General features: G+C 42.4%; 1 protein-coding gene across 1 annotated transcript in view; it reads left to right on the forward strand.

The window, feature by feature from the left end:
• Window positions 1-24,806, forward strand: part of LOC139760933 (teneurin-m-like) — a 395,107-nt gene that overhangs the window by 351,282 nt on the left and 19,019 nt on the right. Inside the window, exon 12 of the mRNA XM_071684709.1 lies at window positions 17,397-17,570. Coding sequence (XP_071540810.1) covers window positions 17,397-17,570 — 174 coding nt within the window. The remainder of the gene's footprint in view (window positions 1-17,396; window positions 17,571-24,806) is intronic.

The raw sequence follows: 24,806 nt of genomic DNA on the forward strand, positions 1-24,806 counted from the left end.
GAACATCTTTTTATTCTCCCTAAAATTTAATGATACTCTCTCACCCCAGCTCTCATTTTCCTTCTTTTGCACCTCTTGCACCTTTCTCTTGACCTCCTGTCTCTTTCTTTTATACATATCCCACTCAGTTGCATTTTTTCACTGCAAAAATTGTCCAAATGCCTCTCTCTTTTCTTTCACTAATAATCTTACTTCTTCATTCCACCACTCACTACCCTTTCTAATCAACCCACCTCCCACGCTTCTCATGCCACAAGCATCTTTTGCGCACTCCATCACTCCTTCCCTAAATACCTCCCATTCCTCCCCCACTCCCCTTACCTCCTTTGTTCTCACCTTTTTCCATTTTGTACTCAGTCTCTCCTGGTACTTCCTCACACAAGTCTCCTTCCCAAGCTCACTTACTCTCACCACTCTCTTCACCCCAACATTCTCTCTTCTTTTCTGAAAACCCCTACAAATCTTCACCTTCGCCTCCACAATATAAATGATCAGACATCCCTCCAGTTGCACCTCTCAGCACATTAACATCCAAAAGTCTCTCTTTCACACGCCTATTAATTAACACGTAATCCAATAACGCTCCCTGGCCATCTCTCCTACTTACATACGTATACTTATGTATATCTCGCTTTTTAAACCAGGTATTCCCAATCACCCATCCTTTTTCAGCACATAAATCTACAAGCTCTTCACCATTTCCATTTACAACACTGAACACCCCATGTATACCAATTATTCCCTCAACTGCCACGTTACTCACCTTTGCATTCAAATCACCCATCACTATAACCTGGTTTTGTGCATCAAAACCACTAACACACTCATTCAGCTGCTCCCAAAACACTTGCCTCGCATGATCTTTCATCTCATGCCCAGGTGCATATGCACCAATAATCACCCGTCTCTCTCTATCAACTTTCGGTTTTACCCACATCATTCTAGAATTTACTTTCTTACACTCTATCACATACTCCCACAACTCCTGTTTCAGGAGTACTGCTACTCCTTCCCTTGCTCTTGTCCTCTCATTTACCCCTGACTTTACTCCCAAGACATTCCCAAACCACTCTTCCCCTTTACCCTTGATCTTCGTTTCACTCAGAGCCAAAACATCCAGGTTCCTTTCCTCAAACATACTACCTATCTCTCCTTTTTTCTCATCTTGATTACATCCACACACATTTAGACACCCCAATCTGAGCCTTCGAGGAGGATGAGCACTCCCCGCGTGACTCCTTCTTCTGTTTCCCCTTTTAGAAAGTTAAAATACAAGGAGGGGAGGGTTTCTGGCCCCCCGCTCCCGTCCCCTTTAGTTGCCTTCTACGACACGTGAGGAATGCATGGGAAGTATTCTTTCTCCCCTATCCCCAGGGATATATATATGTATTTCTTTATTTCATACTATTCGCCATTTCCCGCGATAGCGAGGTAGCGTTAAGAACAGAGGACTGGGCCTTTTAGGGAATATCCTCACCTGGCCCCCTTCTCTGTTCCTATTTTTGGAAAATTAAAAAAAGAAAAAAAAACGAGACGGGAGGATATCCAGCCCCCCGCTCCCTTCCCTTTTAGTCGCCTTCTACGACACGCAGGGAATACGTGGGAAGTATTCTTCCCTATCCCCAGGGATATATATATATTATATATATATATATATATATATTTACATATTTATATTTATTTTGCTTTGTCGCTGTCTCCCGCGTTTGCGAGGTAGCGCAAGGAAACAGACGAAAGAAATGGCCCAACCCACCCCCATTACACCATTATATACATACACGTCCACCCACGCAAATATAGCATACCTATACATCTCAAAGTACACATATATATACACACACAGACATATACATATATAACCATGTACATAATTCATACTGTCTGCCCATTATTTTCCCATCGCCACCTCACCACACATGGAATAACATCCCCCTCCCCCCTCATGTGTGCGAGGTAGCGCTAGGAAAAGACAACAAAGGCCCCATTCGTTCACACTCAGTCTCTAGCTGTTATGTAATAATGCCCGAAACCACAGCTCCCTTTCCACATCCAGGCCCCACAGAACTTTCCATGGTTTACCCCAGATGCTTCACATGCCCTGATTCAATTCATCGACAGCACGTCAACCCCAGTATACCACATCGATCCAATTCACTCTATTCCTTGCCCGCCTTTCACCCTCATGCATGTTCAGGCCCCGATCACTCAAAATCTTTTTCACTTCATCTTTCCACCTCCAATTTGGTCTCCCACTTCTCCTCCTTCCCTCCACCTCCGACGCATATATCCTCTTGGTCAATCTTTTCTCACGCATTCTCTCCATGTGACCAAACCATTTCAAAACACCCTCTTCTGCTCTCTCAACCACGCTCTTTTTATTTCCACACATCTCTCTTACCCTTACGTTACTTACTCGATCAAACCACCTCACACCACATATTGTCCTAAAACATCTCATTTCCAGCACATCCACCCTCCTGCACACAACTCTATCCATAGCCCACGCCTCGCAACCATACAACATTGTTGGAACCACTATTCCTTCAAACATACCCATTTTTGCTTTCCGAGATAATGTTCTCGACTTCCAAACATTTTTCAAGGCTCCCAGGATTTTCGCCCCCTCCCCACCCTATGATTCACTTCCGCTTCCATGGTTCCATCCGCTGCCAGATCCACTCCCAGATATCTAAAACACTTTACTTCCTCCAGTTTTTCTCCATTCAAACTTACCTCCCAATTGACTTGACCCTCAACCCTACTGTACCTAATAACCTTGCTCTTATTCACATTTCCTCTTAACTTTCTTCTTTCACACCTTTTACCAAACTCAGTTACCAGCTTCTGCAGTTTCTCACATGAATCCACCACCAGCGCTGTATCATCAGCGAACAACAACTGACTCACTTCCCAAGCTCTCTCATCCACAACAGACTGCATACTTGCCCCTCTTTCCAAAACTCGCATTCACCTCCCTAACCCCATCCATAAACAAATTAAACAACCATGGAGTTATCCCAACATTTTCTTTGACATTCATATAACAATGAGAAAAAGAATCACTTTGGAAATATATTTTGTCCACTATTTTCACACTAATAGTGTAAAAGTTTTATGGATGATTCAGCACAACGCACTGAAAGGTGCAGAAGGAAAGCCTGAGTATCAAGTGTTGTCACAGTGCATGTTTTATCATAATTTTGCTTATAGAAAACAATCACTGATTATTATTGTTTCATCTTATGTAACAAATCTATCCTAGTTATAATTAATGATTCATTTATATTTTCATAACAGCAAAACTATAAAATGTATGTAAAATTACCTGATGCAGCAGTCAGATTCAGTGCTGGCAGTGTTGTGCAGGTGCTAGCAATAATGCTTTTGATTTTGCAAGAAAACCTTCTTCTTGCTCATCTTAGTCAACTCTCAATGCTAGAAGAGTCATGGTCCATAAAATCACTCTCCAAGTGATCCATGTACAAATCATCATGAAATAATTCAAGGTTATCTTTTGCCTGTTCCTGTAAATTGAGCTAAAAGCTACTCAGTTTTCTTCCAAGTAAACTCAAGAAAATATATTCTTATTGGCTATGGGGAGCCATCTCATCCATCACCCAAACTTAGTGCATGGTCTTGAAGCTGAGGCATTAAACATTATGTAAATATCCATCTAGAGATATCACTCAGCTTGTGCGAATATCCATCTGGAGACAATTAGAGGTTAATGTATTGCCTGTATCAGCCAAGTGTCCCAACTTCTTTTACCTCTAATCAAGTACCTTTATGACTTCCTAAACTTCCTTAGCTTTTCTTTCTTTCTTTCTTTGGAGAATGTTCTTCCATTTTAAGGATCATCACCAACACTCTTTAAATATTTTTCACTCTGCACAGTCTCTGATAAGCGACCTAACTTTCAGTTATTTCTTATAGTTTCATTGTGCCTTCAACCCTTATCTTGAATCTACATTTTCATTGCTTCACATTTATGCTGAACAATATGTATTCTTTTAAGTTTTCCATCCAGTACTTCACATATCCCTGATAGTCCTTTCTCTGGCTGAGTTATATATCTTTTTTATGGATACATTTAATACATTATTCTGCATATTTGATTTAGGATCCCCAGATCTCTGTTCCACTTTCTTTGCCTCTGCTTTGCAGCTCTCTTCCTCATCCCTTGAATCAAGGGTTGAGGACATTTATTGGTAAGTTCAAAAGGTGAATGTACCTGATATACCCCATGCTATTGGTAATGGAGTAATGATACTATATATTTATATTATATTGTATATGTACATACTACATCGTTCCAATTCACTCTATTCCTTGCACGCCTTTCACCCTCCCGCATGTTCAGGCCCCGATCATTCAAAATCTTTTTCACTCCATCTTTCCACCTCCAATTTGGTCTCCCACTTCTCCTCGTTCCCTCCACCTCCGACACATATATCCTCTTGGTCAATCTTTCCTCACTCATTCTCTCCATGTGCCCAAACCATTTCAAAACACCCTCTTCTGCTCTCTCAACCATGCTCTTTTTATTTCCACACATCTCTCTTACTCTAACATTACTTACTCGATCAAACCACCTCACACCACACATTGTCCTCAAACCTCTCATTTCCAGCACATCCACCCTCCTGCGCACAACTCTATCCATAGCCCACGCCTCGCAACCATACAACATTGTTGGAACCACTATTCCTTCAAACATACCCATTTTTGCTTTCCGAGATAATGTTCTTGACTTCCAAACATTCTTCAAGGCTCCCAGAATTTTCGCCCCCTCCCCCACCCTATGATTCACTTCCGCTTCCATGGTTCCATCCGCTGCCAGATCCACTCCCAGATATCTAAAACACTTCACTTCCTCCAGCTTTTCTCCATTCAAACTTACCTCCCAATTGACTTGACCCTCAACCCTACTGTACCTAATAACCTTGCTCTTATTCACATTTACTCTTAACTTTCTTCTTTCACACACTTTACCAAACTCAGTCACCAGCTTCTGCAGTTTCTCACATGAATCAGCCACCAGCGCTGTATCATCAGCAAACAACAACTGACTCATTTCCCAAGCTCTCTCATCCACAACAGACTGCATACTTGCCCCTCTTTCCAAAACTCTTGCATTCACCTCCCTAACAACCCCATCCATAAACAAATTAAACAACCATGGAGACATCACACACCCCTGCCGCAAACCTACATTCACTGAGAACCAATCACTTTCCTCTCTTCCTACACGTACACATGCCTTACATCCTCGATAAAAACTTTTCACTGCTTCTAACAACTTGCCTCCCACACCATATATTCTTAATACCTTCCACAGAGCATCTCTATCAACTCTATCATATGCCTTCTCCAGATCCATAAATGCTACATACAAATCCATTTGTTTTTCTAAGTATTTCTCGCATACATTCTTTAAAGCAAACACCTGATCCACACATCCTCTACCACTTCTGAAACTACACTGCTCTTCCCCAATCTGATGCTCTGTACATGCCTTCACCCTCTCAATCAATACCCTCCCATATAATTTACCAGGAATACTCAACAAACTTATACCTCTGTAATTTGAGCACTCACTCTTATCCCCTTTGCCTTTGTACAATGGCACTATGCACGTATTCCGCCAATCCTCAGGCACCTCACCATGAGTCATACAGACATTAAATAACCTTACCAACCAGTCAACAATACAGTCACCCCCTTTTTTAATAGATTCCACTTTAATACCATCCAAACCTGCTGCCTTGCCGGCTTTCATCTTCCGCAAAGCTTTTACTACCTCTTCTCTGTTTACCAAATCATTTTCCCCAACCCTCTCACTTTGCACACCACCTCGACCAAGACACCCCACATCTGCCACTCTATCATCAAACACATTCAACAAACCTTCAAAATACTCACTCCATCTCCTTCTCACATCACCACTACTTGTTATCACCTCCCCATTAGCCCCCTTCACCGAAGTTCCCATTTACTCCCTTGTCTTACGCACTTTATTTACCTCCTTCCAAAACATCTTTTTATTCTCCCTGAAATTTAATGATACTCTCACCCCAACTCTCATTTGCCCTCTTTTTCACCTCTTGCACCTTTCTCTTGACCTCCTGCCTCTTTCTTTTATACCTCTCCCACTCATTTGCATTTTTTCCCTGCAGAAATCGTTCAAATGCCTCTCTCTTCTCTTTCACTAATAATCTTACTTCTTCATCCCACCACTCACTACCTTTTCTAATCAACGCACCTCCCACGCTTCTCATGCCACAAGCATATTTTGCACAAGCTATCACTGCTTCCCTAAATACATCCCATTCCTCCCCCACTCCCCTTAGCTCCTTTGTTCTCACCTTTTTCCATTCTGTGCTCATTCTCTCCTGGTACTTCCTCACACAAGTCTCCTTCCCAAGCTCACTTATTCTCACCACTCTCTTCACCCCAACATTCTCTCTTCTTTTCTGAAAGCCCCCACAAATCTTCACCTTTGCTTCCACAAGATAATGATCAGACATCCCTCCAGTTGCACCTCTCAGCACATTAACATCCAAAAGTCTCTCTCGTGCGTCTATCAATTAGCACGTAATCCAATAACGCTCTCCGGCCATCTCTCCTACTTACATACGTATACTTATGTATATCTCGCTTTTTAAACTAGGTATTCCCAATCACCAGTCCTTTTTCAGCACATAAATCTACAAGCTCTTCACCATTTCCATTTACAACACTGAACACTCAATGTATACCAATTATTCCCTCAACTGCCTCATTACTCACCTTTGCATTCAAATCACCCATCACTATAACCCGGTCTTGTGCATCAAAATCACTAACACACTCATTCAGCTGCTCCCAAAACACTTGCCTCTCATGATCTTTCTTCTCATGCCCAGGTGCATATGCACCAATAATCACCCATCTCTCTCCATCAACTTTCAGTTTTACCAATATCAATCTAGAATTTACTTTTTTACACTCTATCACACGCTCCCACAACTCCTGATTCAGGAGTAGTGCTACTCCTTCCCTTACTCTTGTCCTCTCACTAACCCCTGACTTTACTCCCAAGACATTTCCAAACCACTCTTCCCCTTTACCCTTTAGCTTCGTTTCACTCAGAGCCAAAACATCCAGGTTCCTTTCCTCAAACATACTACCTATCTCTCCTTTTTTCTCATCTTGGTTACATCCACACACATTTAGACATATATATATATATATATATATATATATATATATATATATATATATATATATATATATATATATATATATATATATTTATATATATATATATATATATATATATATATATTTTTTTTTTTTTTCTTTTTTGCTTTGTCGCTGTCTCCCGCGTTTGCGAGGTAGCACAAGGAAACAGACGAAAGAAATGGCCCAACCCACCCCCATACACATGTATATACATACGTCCACACACGCAAATATATATATCTACACAGCTTTCCATGGTTTACCCCAGACACTTCACATGCCTTGATTCAATCCACTGACAGCACGTCAACCCCGGTATACCACATCGCTCCAATTTACTCTATTCCTTGCCCTCCTTTCACCCTCCTGCATGTTCAGGCCCCGATCACACAAAATCTTTTTCACTCCATCTTTCCACCTCCAATTTGGTCTCCCTCTTCTCCTCTTTCCCTCCACCTCCGACACATATATCCTCTTGGTCAATCTTTCCTCACTCATTCTCTCCATGTGCCCAAACCATTTCAAAACACCCTCTTCTGCTCTCTCAACCACGCTCTTTTTATTTCCAGACATCTCTCTTACCCTTACGTTACTTACTCGATCAAACCACCTCACACCACACATTGTCCTCAAACATCTCATTTCCAGCACATCCACCCTCCTGCGCACAACTCTATCCATAGCCCACGCCTCGCAACCATACAACATTGTTGGAACCACTATTCCTTCAAACATACCCATTTTTGCTTTCCGAGATAATGTTCTCGACTTCCACACATTCTTCAAGGCTCCCAGAATTTTCGCCCCCTCCCCCACCCTATGATCCACTTCCGCTTCCATGGTTCCATCCGCTGCCAGATCCACTCCCAGATATCTAAAACACTTCACTTCCTCCAGTTTTTCTCCATTCAAACTCACCTCCCAATTGACTTGACCCTCAACCCTACTGTACCTAATTACCTTGCTCTTATTCACATTTACTCTTAACTTTCTTCTTTCACACACTTTACAAAACTCAGTCACCAGCTTCTGCAGTTTCTCACATGAATCAGCCACCAGCGCTGTATCATCAGCGAACAACAACTGACTCACTTCCCAAGCTCTCTCATCCCCAACAGACTTCATACTTGCCCCTCTTTCCAAAACTCTTGCATTCACCTCCCTAACAACCCCATCCATAAACAAATTAAACAACCATGGAGACATCACACACCCCTGCCGCAAACCTACATTCACTGAGAACCAATCACTTTCCTCTCTTCCTACACGTACACATACCTTACATCGTCGATAAAAACTTTTCACTGCTTCTAACAACTTTCCTCCCACACCATATATTCTTAATACCTTCCACAGAGCTTCTCTATCAACTCTATCATATGCCTTCTCCAGATCCATAAATGCTACATACAAATCCATTTGCTTTTCTAAGTATTTCTCACATACATTCTTCAAAGCAAACACCTGATCCACACATCCTCTACCACTTCTGAAACCACAATGCTCTTCCCCAATCTGATGCTCTGTACATGCCTTCACCCTCTCAGTCAATATCCTCCCATATGATTTACCAGGAATACTCAACAAACTTATACCTCTGTAATTTGAGCACTCACTCTTATCCCCTTTGCCTTTGTACAATGGCACTATGCACGCATTCCGCCAATCCTCAGGCACCTCACCATGAGTCATACAGACATTAAATAACCTTACCAACCAGTCAACAATACAGTCACCTCCTTTTTTGATAAATTCCACTGCAATACCATCCAAACCTGCTGCCTTGCCGGCTTTCATCTTCTGCAAAGCTTTTACTACCTCTTCTCTGTTTACCAAATCATTTTCCCTAACCCTCTCACTTTGCACACCACCTCGACCAAAACACCCTATATCTGCCACTCTATCATCAAACACATTCAACAAACCTTCAAAATACTCACTCCATCTCCTTCTCACATCACCACTACTTGTTATCACCTCCCCATTTGCGCCCTTCACTGAAGTTCCCATTTGCTCCCTTGTCTTACGCACTTTATTTACCTCCTTCCAGAACATCTTTTTATTCTCCCTAAAATTTAATGATACTCTCTCACCCCAACTCTCATTTGCCCTTTTTTTCACCTCTTGCACCTTTCTCTTGACCTCCTGTCTCTTTCTTTTATACATCTCCCACTCAATTTCATGTGATAGAATGTAAGAAAGTAAATTCTCGATTAATATGGGTAAAACTGAAAGTTGATGGAGAGAGATGGGTGATTATTGGTGCATATGCACCTGGGCATGAGAAGAAAGATCATGAGAGGCAAGTGTTTTGGGAGCAGCTGAATGAGTGTGTTAGTGGTTTTTATGCACAAGACCGGGTTATAGTGATGGGTGATTTGAATGCAAAGGTGAGTAATGTGGCAGTTGAGGGAATAATTGGTATACATGGGGTGTTCAGTGTTGTAAATGGAAATGGTGAAGAGCTTGTAGATTTATGTGCTGAAAAAGGACTGATGATTGGGAATACCTGGTTTAAAAAGCGAGATATACATAAGTATACTTATGTAAGTAGGAGAGATGGCCAGAGAGCGTTATTGGATTACGTGTTAATTGACAGGCGCGCGAAAGAGAGACTTTTGGATGTTAATGTGCTGAGAGGTGCAACTGGAGGGATGTCTGATCATTATCTTGTGGAGGCTAAGGTGAAGATTTGTATGGGTTTTCAGAAAAGAAGAGTGAATGTTGGGGTGAAGAGGGTGGTGAGAGTAAGTGAGCTTGGGAAGGAGACTTGTGTGAGGAAGTACCAGGAGAGACTGAGTACAGAATGGAAAAAGATGAGAACAATGGAAGTAAGGGGAGTGGGGGAGGAATGGGATGTATTTAGGGAATCAGTGATGGATTGCACAAAAGATGCTTGTGGCATGAGAAGAGTGGGAGGTGGGTTGATTAGAAAGGGTAGTGAGTGGTGGGATGAAGAAGTAAGAGTATTAGTGAAAGAGAAGAGAGAGGCATTTGGACGATTTTTGCAGGGAAAAAATGAAATTGAGTGGGAGATGTATAAAAGAAAGATATATATATATATATATATATATATATATATATATATATATATATATATATATATATATTTTTTTTGCTTTGTCCCTGTCTCCCACGTTTGCGAGGTAGCGCAAGGAAACAGACGAAAGAAATGGCCCAACCCACCCCCATACACATGTTTATACATACGTCCACACACGCAAATATACATAACTACCCAGCTTTCCATTGTTTACCCCAGACGCTTTGCATGCCCTGATTCAATCCACTGACAGCACGTCAACCCCGGTATACCACATCGATCCAATTCACTCTATTCCTTGCCCTCCTTTCACCCTCCTGCATGTTCAGGCCCCGATCACTCAAAATCTTTTTCACTCCATTTTCCACCTCCAATTTGGTCTCCCACTTCTCCTCGTTCCCTCCACCTCCAACACGTATCCTCTTGGTCAATCTTTCCTCATTCATTCTCTCCATGTGCCCAAACCATTTCAAAACACCCTCTTCTGCTCTCTCAACCACGCTCTTATTATTTCCACACATCTCTCTTACCCTTACGTTACTTACTCGATCAAACCACCTCACACCACACATTGTCCTCAAACATCTCATTTCCAGCACATCTATCCTCCTGTGCACAACTCTATCCATAGCCCACGCCTCACAACCATACAACATTGTTGGAACCACTATTCCTTCAAACGTACCCATTTTTGCTTTCCGAGGTAATGTTCTCGACTTCCACACATTCTTCAAGGCTCCCAGGATTTTCGCCCCCTCCCCCACCCTATGATCCACTTCCGCTTCCATGGTTCCATCCGCTGCCAGATCCCAGATATCTAAAACATTTTACTTCCTCCAGTTTTTCTCCATTCAAACTTACCCCCCAATTGACTTGACCCTCAACCCTACTGTACCTAATTACCTTGCTCTTATTCACATTTACTCTTAACTTTCTTCTTTCACACACTTTACCAAACTCAGTCACCAGCTTCTGCAGTTTCTCACATGAATCAGCCACTAGCGCTGTATCATCAGCGAACAACAACTGACTCACTTCCCAAGCTCTCTCATCCCCAACAGACTTCATACTTGCCCCTCTTTCCAAAACTCTTGCATTCACCTCCCTAACAACCCCATCCATAAACAAATTAAACAACCATGGAGACATCACACACCCCTGCCGCAAACCTACATTCACTGAGAACCAATCACTTTCCTCTCTTCCTACACGTACACATGCCTTACATCCTCCATAAAAACTTTTCACTGCTTCTAACAACTTGCATCCCACACCATATATTCTTAATACCTTCCACAGAGCATCTCTATCAACTCTATCATATGCCTTCTCCAGATCCATAAATGCCACATACAAATCCATTTGCTTTTCTAAGTATTTCTCACATACATTCTTCAAAGCAAACACCTGATCCACACATCCTCTACCACTTCTGAAACCACACTGCTCTTCCCCAATCTGATGCTCTGTACATGCCTTCACCCTCTTAATCAATACCCTCCCATATAATTTCCCAGGAATACTCAATAAACTTATACCTCTGTAATTTGAGCACTCACTCTTATCCCCTTTGCCTTTGTACAATGGCACTATGCACGCATTCCGCCAATCCTCAGGCACCTCACCATGAGTCATACAGACATTAAATAACCTTACCAACCAGTCAACAATACAGTCACCCCCTTTTTTAATAGATTCCACTGCAATACCATCCAAACCTGCTGCCTTGCCGGCTTTCATCTTCCGCAAAGCTTTTATTACCTCTTCTCTGTTTACCAAATCATTTTCCCTAACCCTCTCACTTTGCACACCACCTCGACCAAAACACCCTATATCTGCCACTCTATCATCAAACACATTCAACAAACCTTCAAAATACTGACTCCATCTCCTCACATCACCACTACTTGTTATCACCTTCCCATTAGCGCCCTTCACTGAAGTTCCCATTTGCTCCCTTGTCTTACCCACTTTATTTACCTCCTCCCAGAACATCTTTTTATTCTCCCTAAAATTTAATGATACTCTCTCACCCCAGCTCTCATTTTCCTTCTTTTGCACCTCTTGCACCTTTCTCTTGACCTCCTGTCTCTTTCTTTTATACATATCCCACTCAGTTGCATTTTTTCACTGCAAAAATTGTCCAAATGCCTCTCTCTTTTCTTTCACTAATAATCTTACTTCTTCATCCCACCACTCACAACCCTTTCTAATCAACCCACCTCCCACGCTTCTCATGCCACAAGCATCTTTTGCGCACTCCATCACTCCTTCCCTAAATACCTCCCATTCCTCCCCCACTCCCCTTACCTCCTTTGTTCTCACCTTTTTCCATTTTGTACTCAGTCTCTCCTGGTACTTCCTCACACAAGTCTCCTTCCCAAGCTCACTTACTCTCACCACTCTCTTCACCCCAACATTCTCTCTTCTTTTCTGAAAACCCCTACAAATCTTCACCTTCGCCTCCACAATATAAATGATCAGACATCCCTCCAGTTGCACCTCTCAGCACATTAACATCCAAAAGTCTCTCTTTCACACGCCTATTAATTAACACGTAATCCAATAACGCTCCCTGGCCATCTCTCCTACTTACATACGTATACTTATGTATATCTCGCTTTTTAAACCAGGTATTCCCAATCACCCATCCTTTTTCAGCACATAAATCTACAAGCTCTTCACCATTTCCATTTACAACACTGAACACCCCATGTATACCAATTATTCCCTCAACTGCCACGTTACTCACCTTTGCATTCAAATCACCCATCACTATAACCTGGTTTTGTGCATCAAAACCACTAACACACTCATTCAGCTGCTCCCAAAACACTTGCCTCTCATGATCTTTCTTCTCATGCCCAGGTGCATATGCACCAATAATCACCCGTCTCTCTCTATCAACTTTCGGTTTTACCCACATCATTCTAGAATTTACTTTCTTACACTCTATCACATACTCCCACAACTCCTGTTTCAGGAGTACTGCTACTCCTTCCCTTGCTCTTGTCCTCTCATTTACCCCTGACTTTACTCCCAAGACATTCTCAAACCACTCTTCCCCTTTACCCTTGATCTTCGTTTCACTCAGAGCCAAAACATCCAGGTTCCTTTCCTCAAACATACTACCTATCTCTCCTTTTTTCTCATCTTGATTACATCCACACACATTTAGACACCCCAATCTGAGCCTTCAAGGAGGATGAGCACTCCCCGCATGACTCCTTCTTCTGTTTCCCCTTTTAGAAAGTTAAAATACAAGGAGGGGAGGGTTTCTGGCCCCCCGCTCCCGTCCCCTTTAGTTGCCTTCTACGACACGTGAGGAATGCATGGGAAGTATTCTTTCTCCCCTATCCCCAGGGATATATATATGTATTTCTTTATTTCATACTATTCGCCATTTCCCGCGATAGCGAGGTAGCGTTAAGAACAGAGGACTGGGCCTTTTTGGGAATATCCTCACCTGGCCCCCTTCTCTGTTCCTATTTTTGGAAAATTAAAAAAAAAAAAAAAAACGAGACGGGAGGATATCCAGCCCCCCGCTCCCTTCCCTTTTAGTCGCCTTCTACGACACGCAGGGAATACGTGGGAAGTATTCTTCCCTATCCCCAGGGATATATATATATATATATATATATATATATATATATACTTATTTATATATTTATTTTGCTTTGTCGCTGTCTCCCGCATTTGCGAGGTAGCGCAAGGAAACAGAAGAAAGAAATGGCCCAACCCACCCCCATACACAATGTATATACATACACGTCCAACACGCAAATATACATACCTATACATCTCAATGTACATATATATATACACACACAGACACATACATATATATACCCATGCACACAATTCACACTGTCTGCCCCCATTCACTCCCATCGCCACCTCACCACACATGGAATACCATCCCCCTCCCCCCTCATGTGTGCGAGGTAGCACTAGGAAAAGACAACAAAGGCCCCATTCGTTCACACTCAGTCTCTAGCTGTCATGCAATAATGCCCGAAACCACAGCTCCCTTTCCACATCCAGGCCCCACACAACTTTCCATGGTTTACCCCAGACGCTTCACATGCCCTTATTCAATCCACTGACAGCACGTCAACCCCGGTATACCACATCGATCCAATTCACTCTATTCCTTGCCCTCCTTTCACCCTCCTGCATGTTCAGGCCCCGATCACACAAAATCTTTTTCACTCCATCTTTCCACCTCCAATTTGGTCTCCCACTTCTCGTTCCCTCCATCTCCGACACATATATCCTCTAGGTCATATACATACATAAATATTATCTATTACTTGGGAGCAAAAGTGGGTATGTATTAAGGTATAGCAGTCCCAACAATATTATATGGATGCAAGGGATGGGCTACAAATAAGGCTGTGCAGAGGATGGTGGATGTGCTGTAAATGAAATGTTTAAGGACAGTATGTTGTTTGAGCACTCATCTTCTATTTACCCTTTTAGAAAGTTAAGATACAAGGAGGGGAGGGTTTCCAGCCCCCTGCTCCCGTCCCTTTAGTCGCCTTCTACTACATGTGAGGAACGCGTGGGAAGTATTCTTTCTCCCTTATCCCCAGGGCTCAAATTACAGAGGTATAAGTTTATTGAGTATTCCTGGGAAATTATATGGGAGGGTATTGATTGAGAGAGTGAAGGCATGTACAGAGCATCAGATTGGGGAAGAGCAGTGTGGTTTCAGAAGTGGTAGAGGATGTGTAGATCAGGTGTTTGCTTTGAAGAATGTATGTGAGAAATATTTAGAAAAGCGAATGGATTTGTAAGTAGCATTTATGGATCTGGAGAAGGCATATGATAGAGTTGATAGAGATGTTCTGTGGAAGGTATTAAGAATATATGGTGTGGGAGGCAAGTTGTTAGAAGCAGTGAAAAGTTTTTATCGAGGATGTAAGGCATGTGTACATGTAGGAGGAGAGGAAAGTGATTGGTTCTCAGTGAATGTAGGTTTGCGGCAGGGATGTGTGATGTCTCCATGGTTGTTTGATTTGTTTATGGATGGGGTTATTTGGAGGTGAATGCAAGAGTTTTGGAAAGAGGGGCAAGTATGCAGTCTGTTGTAGACGAGAGAGCTTGGGAAGTGAGTCAGTTGTTGTTCGCTGATGATACAGCGCTGGTGGCTGATTCATGTGAGAAACTGCAGAAGCTGGTGACTGAGTTTGGTAAAGTGTGTGAAAGAAGAAAGCCGAGAGTAAATGTGAATAAGAGCAAGGTTATTAGGTACAGTAGGGTTGAGGGACAAGTCAATTGGGAGGTAAGTTTGAATGGAGAAAAACTGGAGGAAGTGAAGTGTTTTAGATATCTGGGAAGGAATAGTGGTTCCAACAATGTTATATGGTTGCGAGGCGTGAGCTATAGATAGAGTTGTGCAGAGGAGGGTGGATGTGCTGGAAATGAGATTTTTGAGGACAATATGTGGTGTGAGGTGGTTTGATCAAGTAAGTAATAATAGGGTAAGAGAGATGTGTGGAAATAAAAAGAGTTTAGTTGAGAGAGCAGAAGATGGTGTTTTGAAATGGTTTGGTCACATGGAGAGAATGAGTGAGGAAAGATTGACAAAGAGGATATATGTGTCAGAGGTGGAGGGAATGAGGAGAAGTGGGAGACCGAGTTGGAGATGGAAAGATGGAGTGAAAAAGATTTTGAGTGATCAGGGCCTAAACATGCAGGAGGGTGAAAGGCGTGCAAGGAATGGAGTGAAGTGGAACGATGTGGTATACTGGGGTCAGCGTGCTGTCAGTGGATTGAACCAGGGCATGTGAAGCATCTGGGGTAAACCATGGAAAGTTTTGTGGGGCCTGGATGAGGAAAGGGAGCTGTGGTTTCGGTGCATTATACATGACAGCTAGAGAATGTGTGAACGAATGTGGCCTTTGTTGTCTTTTCCTAGCGCTACCTTGTGCACATGCGGGGGGAGGGGATTGTTATTTCATGTGTGGTGGGGTGGCTATGGGAATGAATAAAGGCAGACAGTATGAATTATGGACATGTGTAGATATGTATATGTCTGTGTGTGTATATATATGTATACGTTGAGATGTATAGGTATGTATATTTGCATGTGTGGATGTGTATGTATATACCTGTGTATGTGGATGGGTTGGGCCATTCTTTCGTCTGTTCCCTTGCGCTACCTCGCTAATGCGGGAGACAGTGACAAAGTAAAATAAATGATTAAAAATATATATGTTGTTTGAGATGGTTTTGAGTATATAATGAAAGGGTAAGAGAGGTTTAATACTAAAAAGAGTGGTTTAGAGAGCTCAAGAGGATGTGCTGAAATGGTTTGGACATATAGAGAAAATGAGTGAGGAAAGGTTGATAAAGAGGATATATGTGTCAGAAATGGAAGGAACTAGGAGAATGAAGTTACTAAAATGGAGATGGAAGGATGAAGTAAAAAAGATTTGAGCAATTGGGGTCTGAACATGCATGATGGTGAAAGGTTTCCATGGGATAGAGGGAACTGGAACTATGTGGTATATTTTGGTCAACATGTCAATGAACTGAACCAGAGCATGTGAATCATTTTGGGTAAGCCATGGAAAGGCCTGTAGGGCCTGGTTGTGGATAGCGAGATGTGGTTTCGGTACATTACACATGAGAGCTCGAGAATGGAAGTGAGTGGATGTGGCCTTTCTTTTTCAGTTCCTGATGCTACCTCAATAACAGGCAATGGCAATCAAGTATGAAAAAAAGATTGATAGATAGATTCCCAGAAAGCATGAGGTTTTTTTAATTGCTCACTCTTCTCGTCCATAGGAAGAAAGAGTTTTTTACACCTAAGGAACATTTTTTGACCTCTCCTGTCATTTGTTATTCATATTCCGTTGATGTAATACACATACATCTCTTTCATGAATTTAATGCTTTTTCTGAAAGTAAACACAAAATAAAGCCAAAGCTTAAAGCATTTTAAATGATGATAATTTTATTGATGACTGTAACATATAGAGATATCATGAAATGGTAGCTGAAAACATAAACATACAAACATACCATTTCATGACAGTAAATACTTGGATGTCAGATGAACACAGTAAATACTTAGATGTCAGATGAACCAGTTTACTTATGAATTCTTGATATTTTGCAGCCTGAGAAGATGACCCATCCAAGTGGTAGTGCCTATGGGTTGGTATATGATGATGCGGGATCTCTTCGTCAAGTGGTTACACCCCGTGGTTCAGCTTATACCTTCCACCTTTCCACCTCCCTTGGCTTTTACAGACTTCGACTTGCATTACCAATAGACAGCATTGCACTTCAGGTAAGTCCTGAATATATGATTGTAGAGATGTAATTCTGTCTCCATGTATACCATAAATCAATGTTGGTAATGTATGTTAAGAAAGCTATACAGTTTTCTAAACAGGTTGAAGTATTAAGTGAATGTGATATATGAACTCTGACTCACTGACTTCTTCATTCATTACTCTTCCCTTTTTCTCTCATATGCATGAAGGATGGAGTGAAAAAGATTTTGAGCAATCAAACCACCTCACACCACATATTGTCCTCAAATATTTCATTTCCAACACATCCACCCTCTTCTGCACAACCCTATAACCCATGCCTTGCAACCATATAACATTGTTTGAACCACTATTCCTTCACATGTACCCAATTTTGCTCTCTGAGATAACGTTCTTGCCTTCCACATATTCTTCAACACTCCCAGAACCTTTGCCCCCTCTCTCACCTTATGACTCACTTCCGCTTCAATGGTTCCATTCCATCTAAAATGGGAAACAGAAGAAGGAGTCAAGCAGGGAGTGCTCCTCCTCCCTTAAGGCTCAGATTGGATAGCCTGAATGCGTGTGGATGTAACCAAGATGAGAAGAAATGAGAGATAGGTATTGTGTTTGAGGAAAGAAACCTGGATGTTTTGGCTCTGAGTGAAGTGAAGCTCAAGGGTAAAGGGGGAGAATGGTTTAGGAATGTCTTGGGAGTAAAGTTAGGGGTAGGTGAAAGGACAAGAGCAAAGGAAGGAGTAGCACTTCTTCTGAAGCAGTTGTGGGAGTATGCAATACAGTGTAAGAAAGTAAATTTTAGATTGAGGTTGATGTGGATAAAACTGAAAGTGGATTATGAGAGATGGGTGATTATTGGTGTCTATGCATCCAGTCATGAGAAGAAAGATCATGAGAGGCAAGTGTCTTCAGAGCAGCTGAGTGAGTGTGTTAGCAGCTTTGATGCACGAGACAGTTATAGTGATGGGTGATTTGAATGTGGGGGTGGGTAGTGTGGCAGTTGAGGGTGTAATTGGTGTACATACAGTGTTCGGTGTTGTAAATGGAAATGGTGAAGAGCTTGTGGATTTGTGTGCTAGGGAGGGACTGGTGATTGGGAATACCTGGTTTGGGGGGAGAGATATACAGAGGTATACATGTGTGAGTGGGAGAGATGGTCAAAGGGTGTTGTTGGATTGCGTGTTGGTTGATGGGCGTGTGGGGGTGGGAGGACTTTTGGATGTGGATGCTCTGGGAATGGCAGCTGGAGGGATGTCTGATCACTGCCTTTTGTAGGCAAAGGTGAAGGTTTGTAGAGGTTTTTAGAAAAGAAGAGGATGTCGGGGAGAGGAGGGTGGTGAGAGTAAGTGAGCTTGGAGAGGAGGCTTGTGTGGGGAAGTACCAGGAGAGATTGAGTGTAGAATAGTAAAAGGTGAGAGCAATTGACGTGAGGGGAGTGTGGGAGGAATGGGATGTATTTAAGGAAGCAGTGATAGCTTGCACAAAAGATGCATGTGGCATGAGAAAGGTGGGAGTTGGGCAGATTAGGAAGGGTAGTGAGTGGCGGGATGAAGAAGTAAGGTTGTTAGTGAAAGAGAAAAGGGAGGCCTTTGGATAATACTTGCAGGGTAGTAATGCAAATGACTAGGAGATGTATGAAAGAAAGTGGCAGGAGGTCAAGTGAAAGGTGCAATTGTTGAAAAAGTGGGCAAATGAGAGCTGGGGTGAGAGTATTATTAAATTTTAGGGAGAATAAAAAGATGTTTAGGAAGGTGGTAAATAACATGCATAAGATAAGAGAACAAATGGGAATAATCAGTGAAGGGGGCAAGTGGTAAAGTCATAACAGGTAGTGATGAAGTGAGAAGGAGCTGGAGTAAGTATTTTGAAGTTTTGTTGAATGTGGTTGATGATAGAGTGGCAGATATAGTGTTTTGGTTGGGGTGGTGTGCAAAGTGAGAGGGGCCAGGGAGAATGGTTTGGTAAACAGAGAAGAGGTTGTGAAAGCTTGGAGGAAGATGAAATCTGGCAAGGCAGCAGGTTTGGTTGGCATTGCAGTGAAATTTACTAGAAAAGAGGTTGACTGTGTTGTTAATTGACTGTTAAGAATATTCAGTGTATGTATGGACCATGGTGAAATGCCTGAGAATTGGTGGAATGCATGCATAGTGCCATTGTACAAAGGCAAAGGGGATAAACTATAGAGGCATAAATTTGTTGAGTATTCCTTGGAAATTATATGGGAGGGTATTGATTGAGAGGGTGAAGGCATGAACAGATCATCAGAATGGGGAAGAGCAGTGTTATTTCAGAAATGGTAGAGGATGTGTTGATCAGGTGTTTATTTTGAAGAATGTATAAGAGAAATACTTAAAAAACAGATGGATTTGTATGTAGCATTTATGGATCTGGAGAAAGCGTAGGATAGGGTTGATAGAGATGCTTTGTGGAAGGTTTTAAAAGTATATGGTGTGGGAGGTAAGTTGCCAGAAGTAGTTTTTACCAAGGATGTAAGGCATGTGTACGAGTGGGAAGAGAGGAGAGTGATTGGTTTTTAGTGAAAGTCGATCTGCGGCAAGGGTATGTGATGTCCCCATGGTTGTTTAATTTGTTTATGGATTAGGTGGGAAGGGAGGTAAATGCACAAGTTTTAGAGAAAGGGGTGAGTATACAGTCCATTGGGGATGAGAGGGCCTGGGAAGTGAGTCATTTGTTGTTTGCAGATGATACTGCTGTAGTGGCTGCTTCATGTGAGAAACTGGAGAAGTTGGTGACTGAGTTTGGAAAAGTCTGTGTAAGTAGAAAGTTGAGAGTAAATGTGAATCAGAGCAAGGTTATTAGGTTCAGTAGGGTTAAGAGACAAGGTAATTGGGATGTAAGTTTGAATGGATAAAAATTGTTGGAAGTGAAGTGTTTTAGATACCTGGGAGTGGAGTTAGCAGCAGATGGAACCATGGAAGTGGAAGTGAGTCACAGGGTGGGGGAAGGGGTGTGAAGGTTCTGGGAGCAATGAAGAATGTGTGGAAGGAGAGAATGTTATCTCTGAGAGGAAAAATGGGTATATTTGAAGGAATAGTAGTTCCAACAATGTTACATAGTTGCGAGGCATGAGCTATAGATAGGGTTGTACGTACGAGGGTGGATGTATTGGAAATGAAATGTTTGAGGAAAGTATGTGGTGTGGGATGATTTGATCAAGTAAGTAATAAAAGGGTAAGAGAGATGTGTGGAAATGAAAAGAGTGTGGTTGAGAGAGCAGAAGAGGGTGTGTTGAAATCGTTTGTACATATGGTGAGAATGAGTGAGGAAAGACTGACAAAGAGAATGTATGTGTCAGAGGTGGAGGGAATAAGGAGAAGCGTGAGACCAAATTGGAGGTGGAAGGATGGGGTGAAAAAGATTTTAAGCAATCAGGGCCTGAACATACAGGAGGGTGAGAGGCATGCAAGGAATAGAGTGAATTGGAATGATGTGGTATACCAGGGTCGACGTGCTGTCATTGGACTGAACCAGGGCAACGTCTGGGGTAAACCATGGAAAGTTTTGTGGGGCTTGGATGTGAATAGGGAGCTGTGGTTCCAGTGCATTACATATGACAGCTAGAGACTGAGTGTGAAGAAATGTGGCCTTTTTTGTCTGTTTTCCCGGCGCTACCTCACTGAAGCACGGGTAGCAATGCTGTTTCCTATGGGATGGGGTAGTACTAGGAATGGATTAAGGCAAGCATTTACGAATATGTGCCTGTGTATATATGTATATGTGTGTGTATGTATTTGTATATGTATGTATATGTGCGTGTATGGGGCATTATGTATTGTGTGTGTATATGAGTGGATGGGCCATTCTTTCTTCATCTGTTTCCTGGTGCTGCCCCACTCAACGCGGGAAATGGCAATCATGTAAAATAATAATAAAAGATATATATCCCTGGGGATAGGGGAGAAAGAATACTTCCCACGCATTCCTCACATGTCGTAGAAGGCGACTAAAGGGGACGGGAGCGGGGGGCCAGAAACCCTCCCCTCCTTGTATTTTAACTTTCTAAAAGAGGAAACAGAAGAAGGAGTCACGCGGGGAGTGCTCATCCTCCTCGAAGGCTCAGACTGGGGTGTCTAAATGTGTGTGGATGTAACTAAGATGAGAAGAAAGGAGAGATAGGTAGTATGTTTGAGGAAAGGAACCTGCATGTTTTGGCTCCGAGTGAAACGAAGCTCAAGGGTAAAGGGGAAGAGTGGTTTGGGAATGTCTTGGGAGTAAAGTCAGGGGTTAGTGAGAGGACAAGAGCAATGGAAGGAATAGCACTACTCCTGAAACAGGAGTTGTGGGAGTATGTGATAGAGTGTAAGAAAGTGAATTCTAGATTGATATGGGTAAAACTGAAAGTTGATGGAGAGAGATGGGTGATTATTGGTGCATATGCACCTGGGCATGAGAAGAAAGATCATGAGAGGCAAGTGTTTTGGGAGCAGCTGAATGAGTGTGTTAGTGGTTTTGATGCACAAGACCGGGTTATAGTGATGGGTGATTTGAATGCTAAGGTGAGTAATGTGGCAGTTGAGGGGATAATTGGTATACATGGGGTGTTCAGTGTTATAAATGGAAATGGTGAAGAGCTTATAGATTTATGTGCTGAAAAAGGACTGGTGATTGGGAATACCTGGTTTAAAAAGCGAGATATACATAAGTATACATATGTAAGTAGGAGAGATGGCCAGAGAGTGTTATTGGATTACATGTTAATTGATAGGCACGCGAAAGAGAGACTTTTGGATGTTAATGTGCTGAGAGGTGCAACTGGAGGGATGTCTGATCATTATCTTGTGGAGGCGAAGGTGAAGATTTGTATGGGTTTTTAGAAAAGAAGAGAGAATGTTGGGGTGAAGAGAGTGGTGAGAGTAAGTGAGCTTGGGAAGGAGACTTGTGTGAGGAAGTACCAGGAGAGACTGAGTACAGAATGGAAAAAGGTGAGAACAAAGGAGGTAAGGGAAGTGGGGGAGGAATGGGATGTATTTAGGGAAGCAGTGATGGCTTGCGCAAAAGATGCTTGTGGCATGAGAAGCGTGGGGGGTGGGTTGATTTGAAAGGGTAGTGAGTGGTGGGATGAAGAAGTAAGATTATTAGTGAAAGAGAAGAGAGAGGCATTTGGACGATTTTTGCAGGGGAAAAAATGCAAATGAGTAGGAGATGTATAAAAGAAAGAGGCAGGAGGTCAAGAGAAAGGTGCAAGAGGTGAAAAAGAGGGCAAATTAGAGATGAGGTGAGAGAGTATCATTAAATTTTAGAGAGAATAAAAAGATGTTTTGGAAGGAGGTAAATAAAGTGCATAAGACAAGGGAGCAAATGGGAACTTCAGTGAAGGGCGCAAATGGGGAGGTGATAACAAGTAGTGATGATGTGAGGAGGAGATGGAGTGAGTATTTTGAAGGTTTGTTGAATGTGTTTGATGATAGGTGGTAGATATAGGGTGTTTTGGTCGAGGTGGTGTGCAAATTGAGGGGTTAGGGAAAATGATTTGGTAAACAGAGAAGAGGTAGTAAAAGCTTTGCGGAAGATGAAAGCCGGCAAGGCAGCAGGTTTGGATGGTATTGCAGTGGAATTTATTAAAAAAGGGGATGACTGTTTTGTTGACTGGTTGGTAAGGTTATTTAATGTATGTATGACTCATGGTGAGGTGCCTGAGGATTGGCGGAATGCTTGCATAGTGCCATTGTACAAAGGCAAAGGGGATAAGAGTGAGTGCTCAAATTACAGAGGTATAAGTTTGTTGAGTATTCCTGGTAAATTATATGGGAGGGTATTGATTGAGAGGGTGATGGCATGTACAGAGCATCAGATTGGGGAAGAGCAGTGTGGTTTCAGAAGTGGTAGAGGATGTGTGGATCAGGTGTTTGCTTTGAAGAATGTATGTGAGAAATACTTAGAAAAGCAAATGGATATATATGTAGCATTTATGGATCTGGAAAAGGCATATGATAGAGTTGAAAGAGATGCTCTGTGGAAGGTATTAAGAATATATGGTGTGGGAGGCAAGTTGTTAGAAGCAGTGAAAAGTTTTTATCGAGGATGTAAGGCATGTGCATGTGTAGGAAAAGAGGAAAGTGATTGGTTCTCAGTGAATGTAGGTTTGCGGCAGGGGTATGTGATGTCTCCATGGTTGTTTAATTTGTTTATGGATGGGGTTGTTAGGGAGGTGAATGCAAGAGTTTTGGAAAGGGGACATGTATGAAGTCTGTTGTGGATGAGAGAGCTTGGGAAGTGAGTCAGTTGTTGTTCACTGATGATACAATGCTGGTGGCTAATTCATGTGAGAAACTGCAGAAGCTGGTGACTGAGTTAGGTAAAGTGTGTGAAAGAAGAAAGTTAAGAGTAAATGTGAATAAGAGCAAGGTTATTAGGTACAGTAGGGTTGAGGGTCAAGTCAATTGGGAGGTAAGTTTGAATGGAGAAAAACTGGAGGAAGTAAAGTGTTTTAGATATCTGGGAGTGGATCTGGCAGCGGATAGAACCATGGAAGCGGAAGTGAATCATAGGGTGGGGGAGGGGGCAAAAATTCTGGGAGCCTTGAAGAATGTTTGGAAGTCAAGAACATTATCTCGGAAAGCAAAAATGGGTATGTTTGAAGGAATAGTGGTTCCAGTAATCTTGTATGGTTGCGAGGCGTGGGCTATGGATAGAGTTGTGCACAGGAGGGTGGATGTGCTGGAAATGAGATGTTTGAGGACGATATGTGGTGTGAGGTGGTTTGATCGAGTAAGTAATGTAAGGGTAAGAGAGATGTGTGGAAATAAAAAGAGTGTGGTTGAGAGAGCAGAAGAGGGTGTTTTGAAATGGTTTGGTCACATGGAGAGAATGAGTGAGGAAAGATTGACCAAGAGGATATGTGTGTCAGAGGTGGAGGGAACGAGGAGATGTGGGAGACCAAACTGGAGGTGGAAAGATGGAGTGAAAAAGATTTTGAGTGATCGGGGCCTGAACATGCAGGAGGGTGAAAGGCGTGCAAGGAGTAGAGTGAATTGGAACGATGTGGTATACCGGGGTTGACGTGCTGTCAATGGATTGAACCAGGGCATGTGAAGCGTCTAGGGGTAAACCATGGAAAGTTGTGTGGGGCCTGGATGTGGAAAGGGAGCTGTGGTTTCGGTGCATTATTACATGACAGCTATAGACTGAGTGTGAACGAATGGGGCCTTTGTTGTCTTTTCCTAGTGCTATCTCGCACACATGAGGGGGGAGGGGATTGTTACTCCATGTGTGGCAAGGTGGCGATGGAAATA

The sequence above is a fragment of the Panulirus ornatus genome, chromosome 38, assembly GCF_036320965.1.
Source record: "Panulirus ornatus isolate Po-2019 chromosome 38, ASM3632096v1, whole genome shotgun sequence".
NCBI classification, from domain to species: domain Eukaryota; kingdom Metazoa; phylum Arthropoda; class Malacostraca; order Decapoda; family Palinuridae; genus Panulirus; species Panulirus ornatus.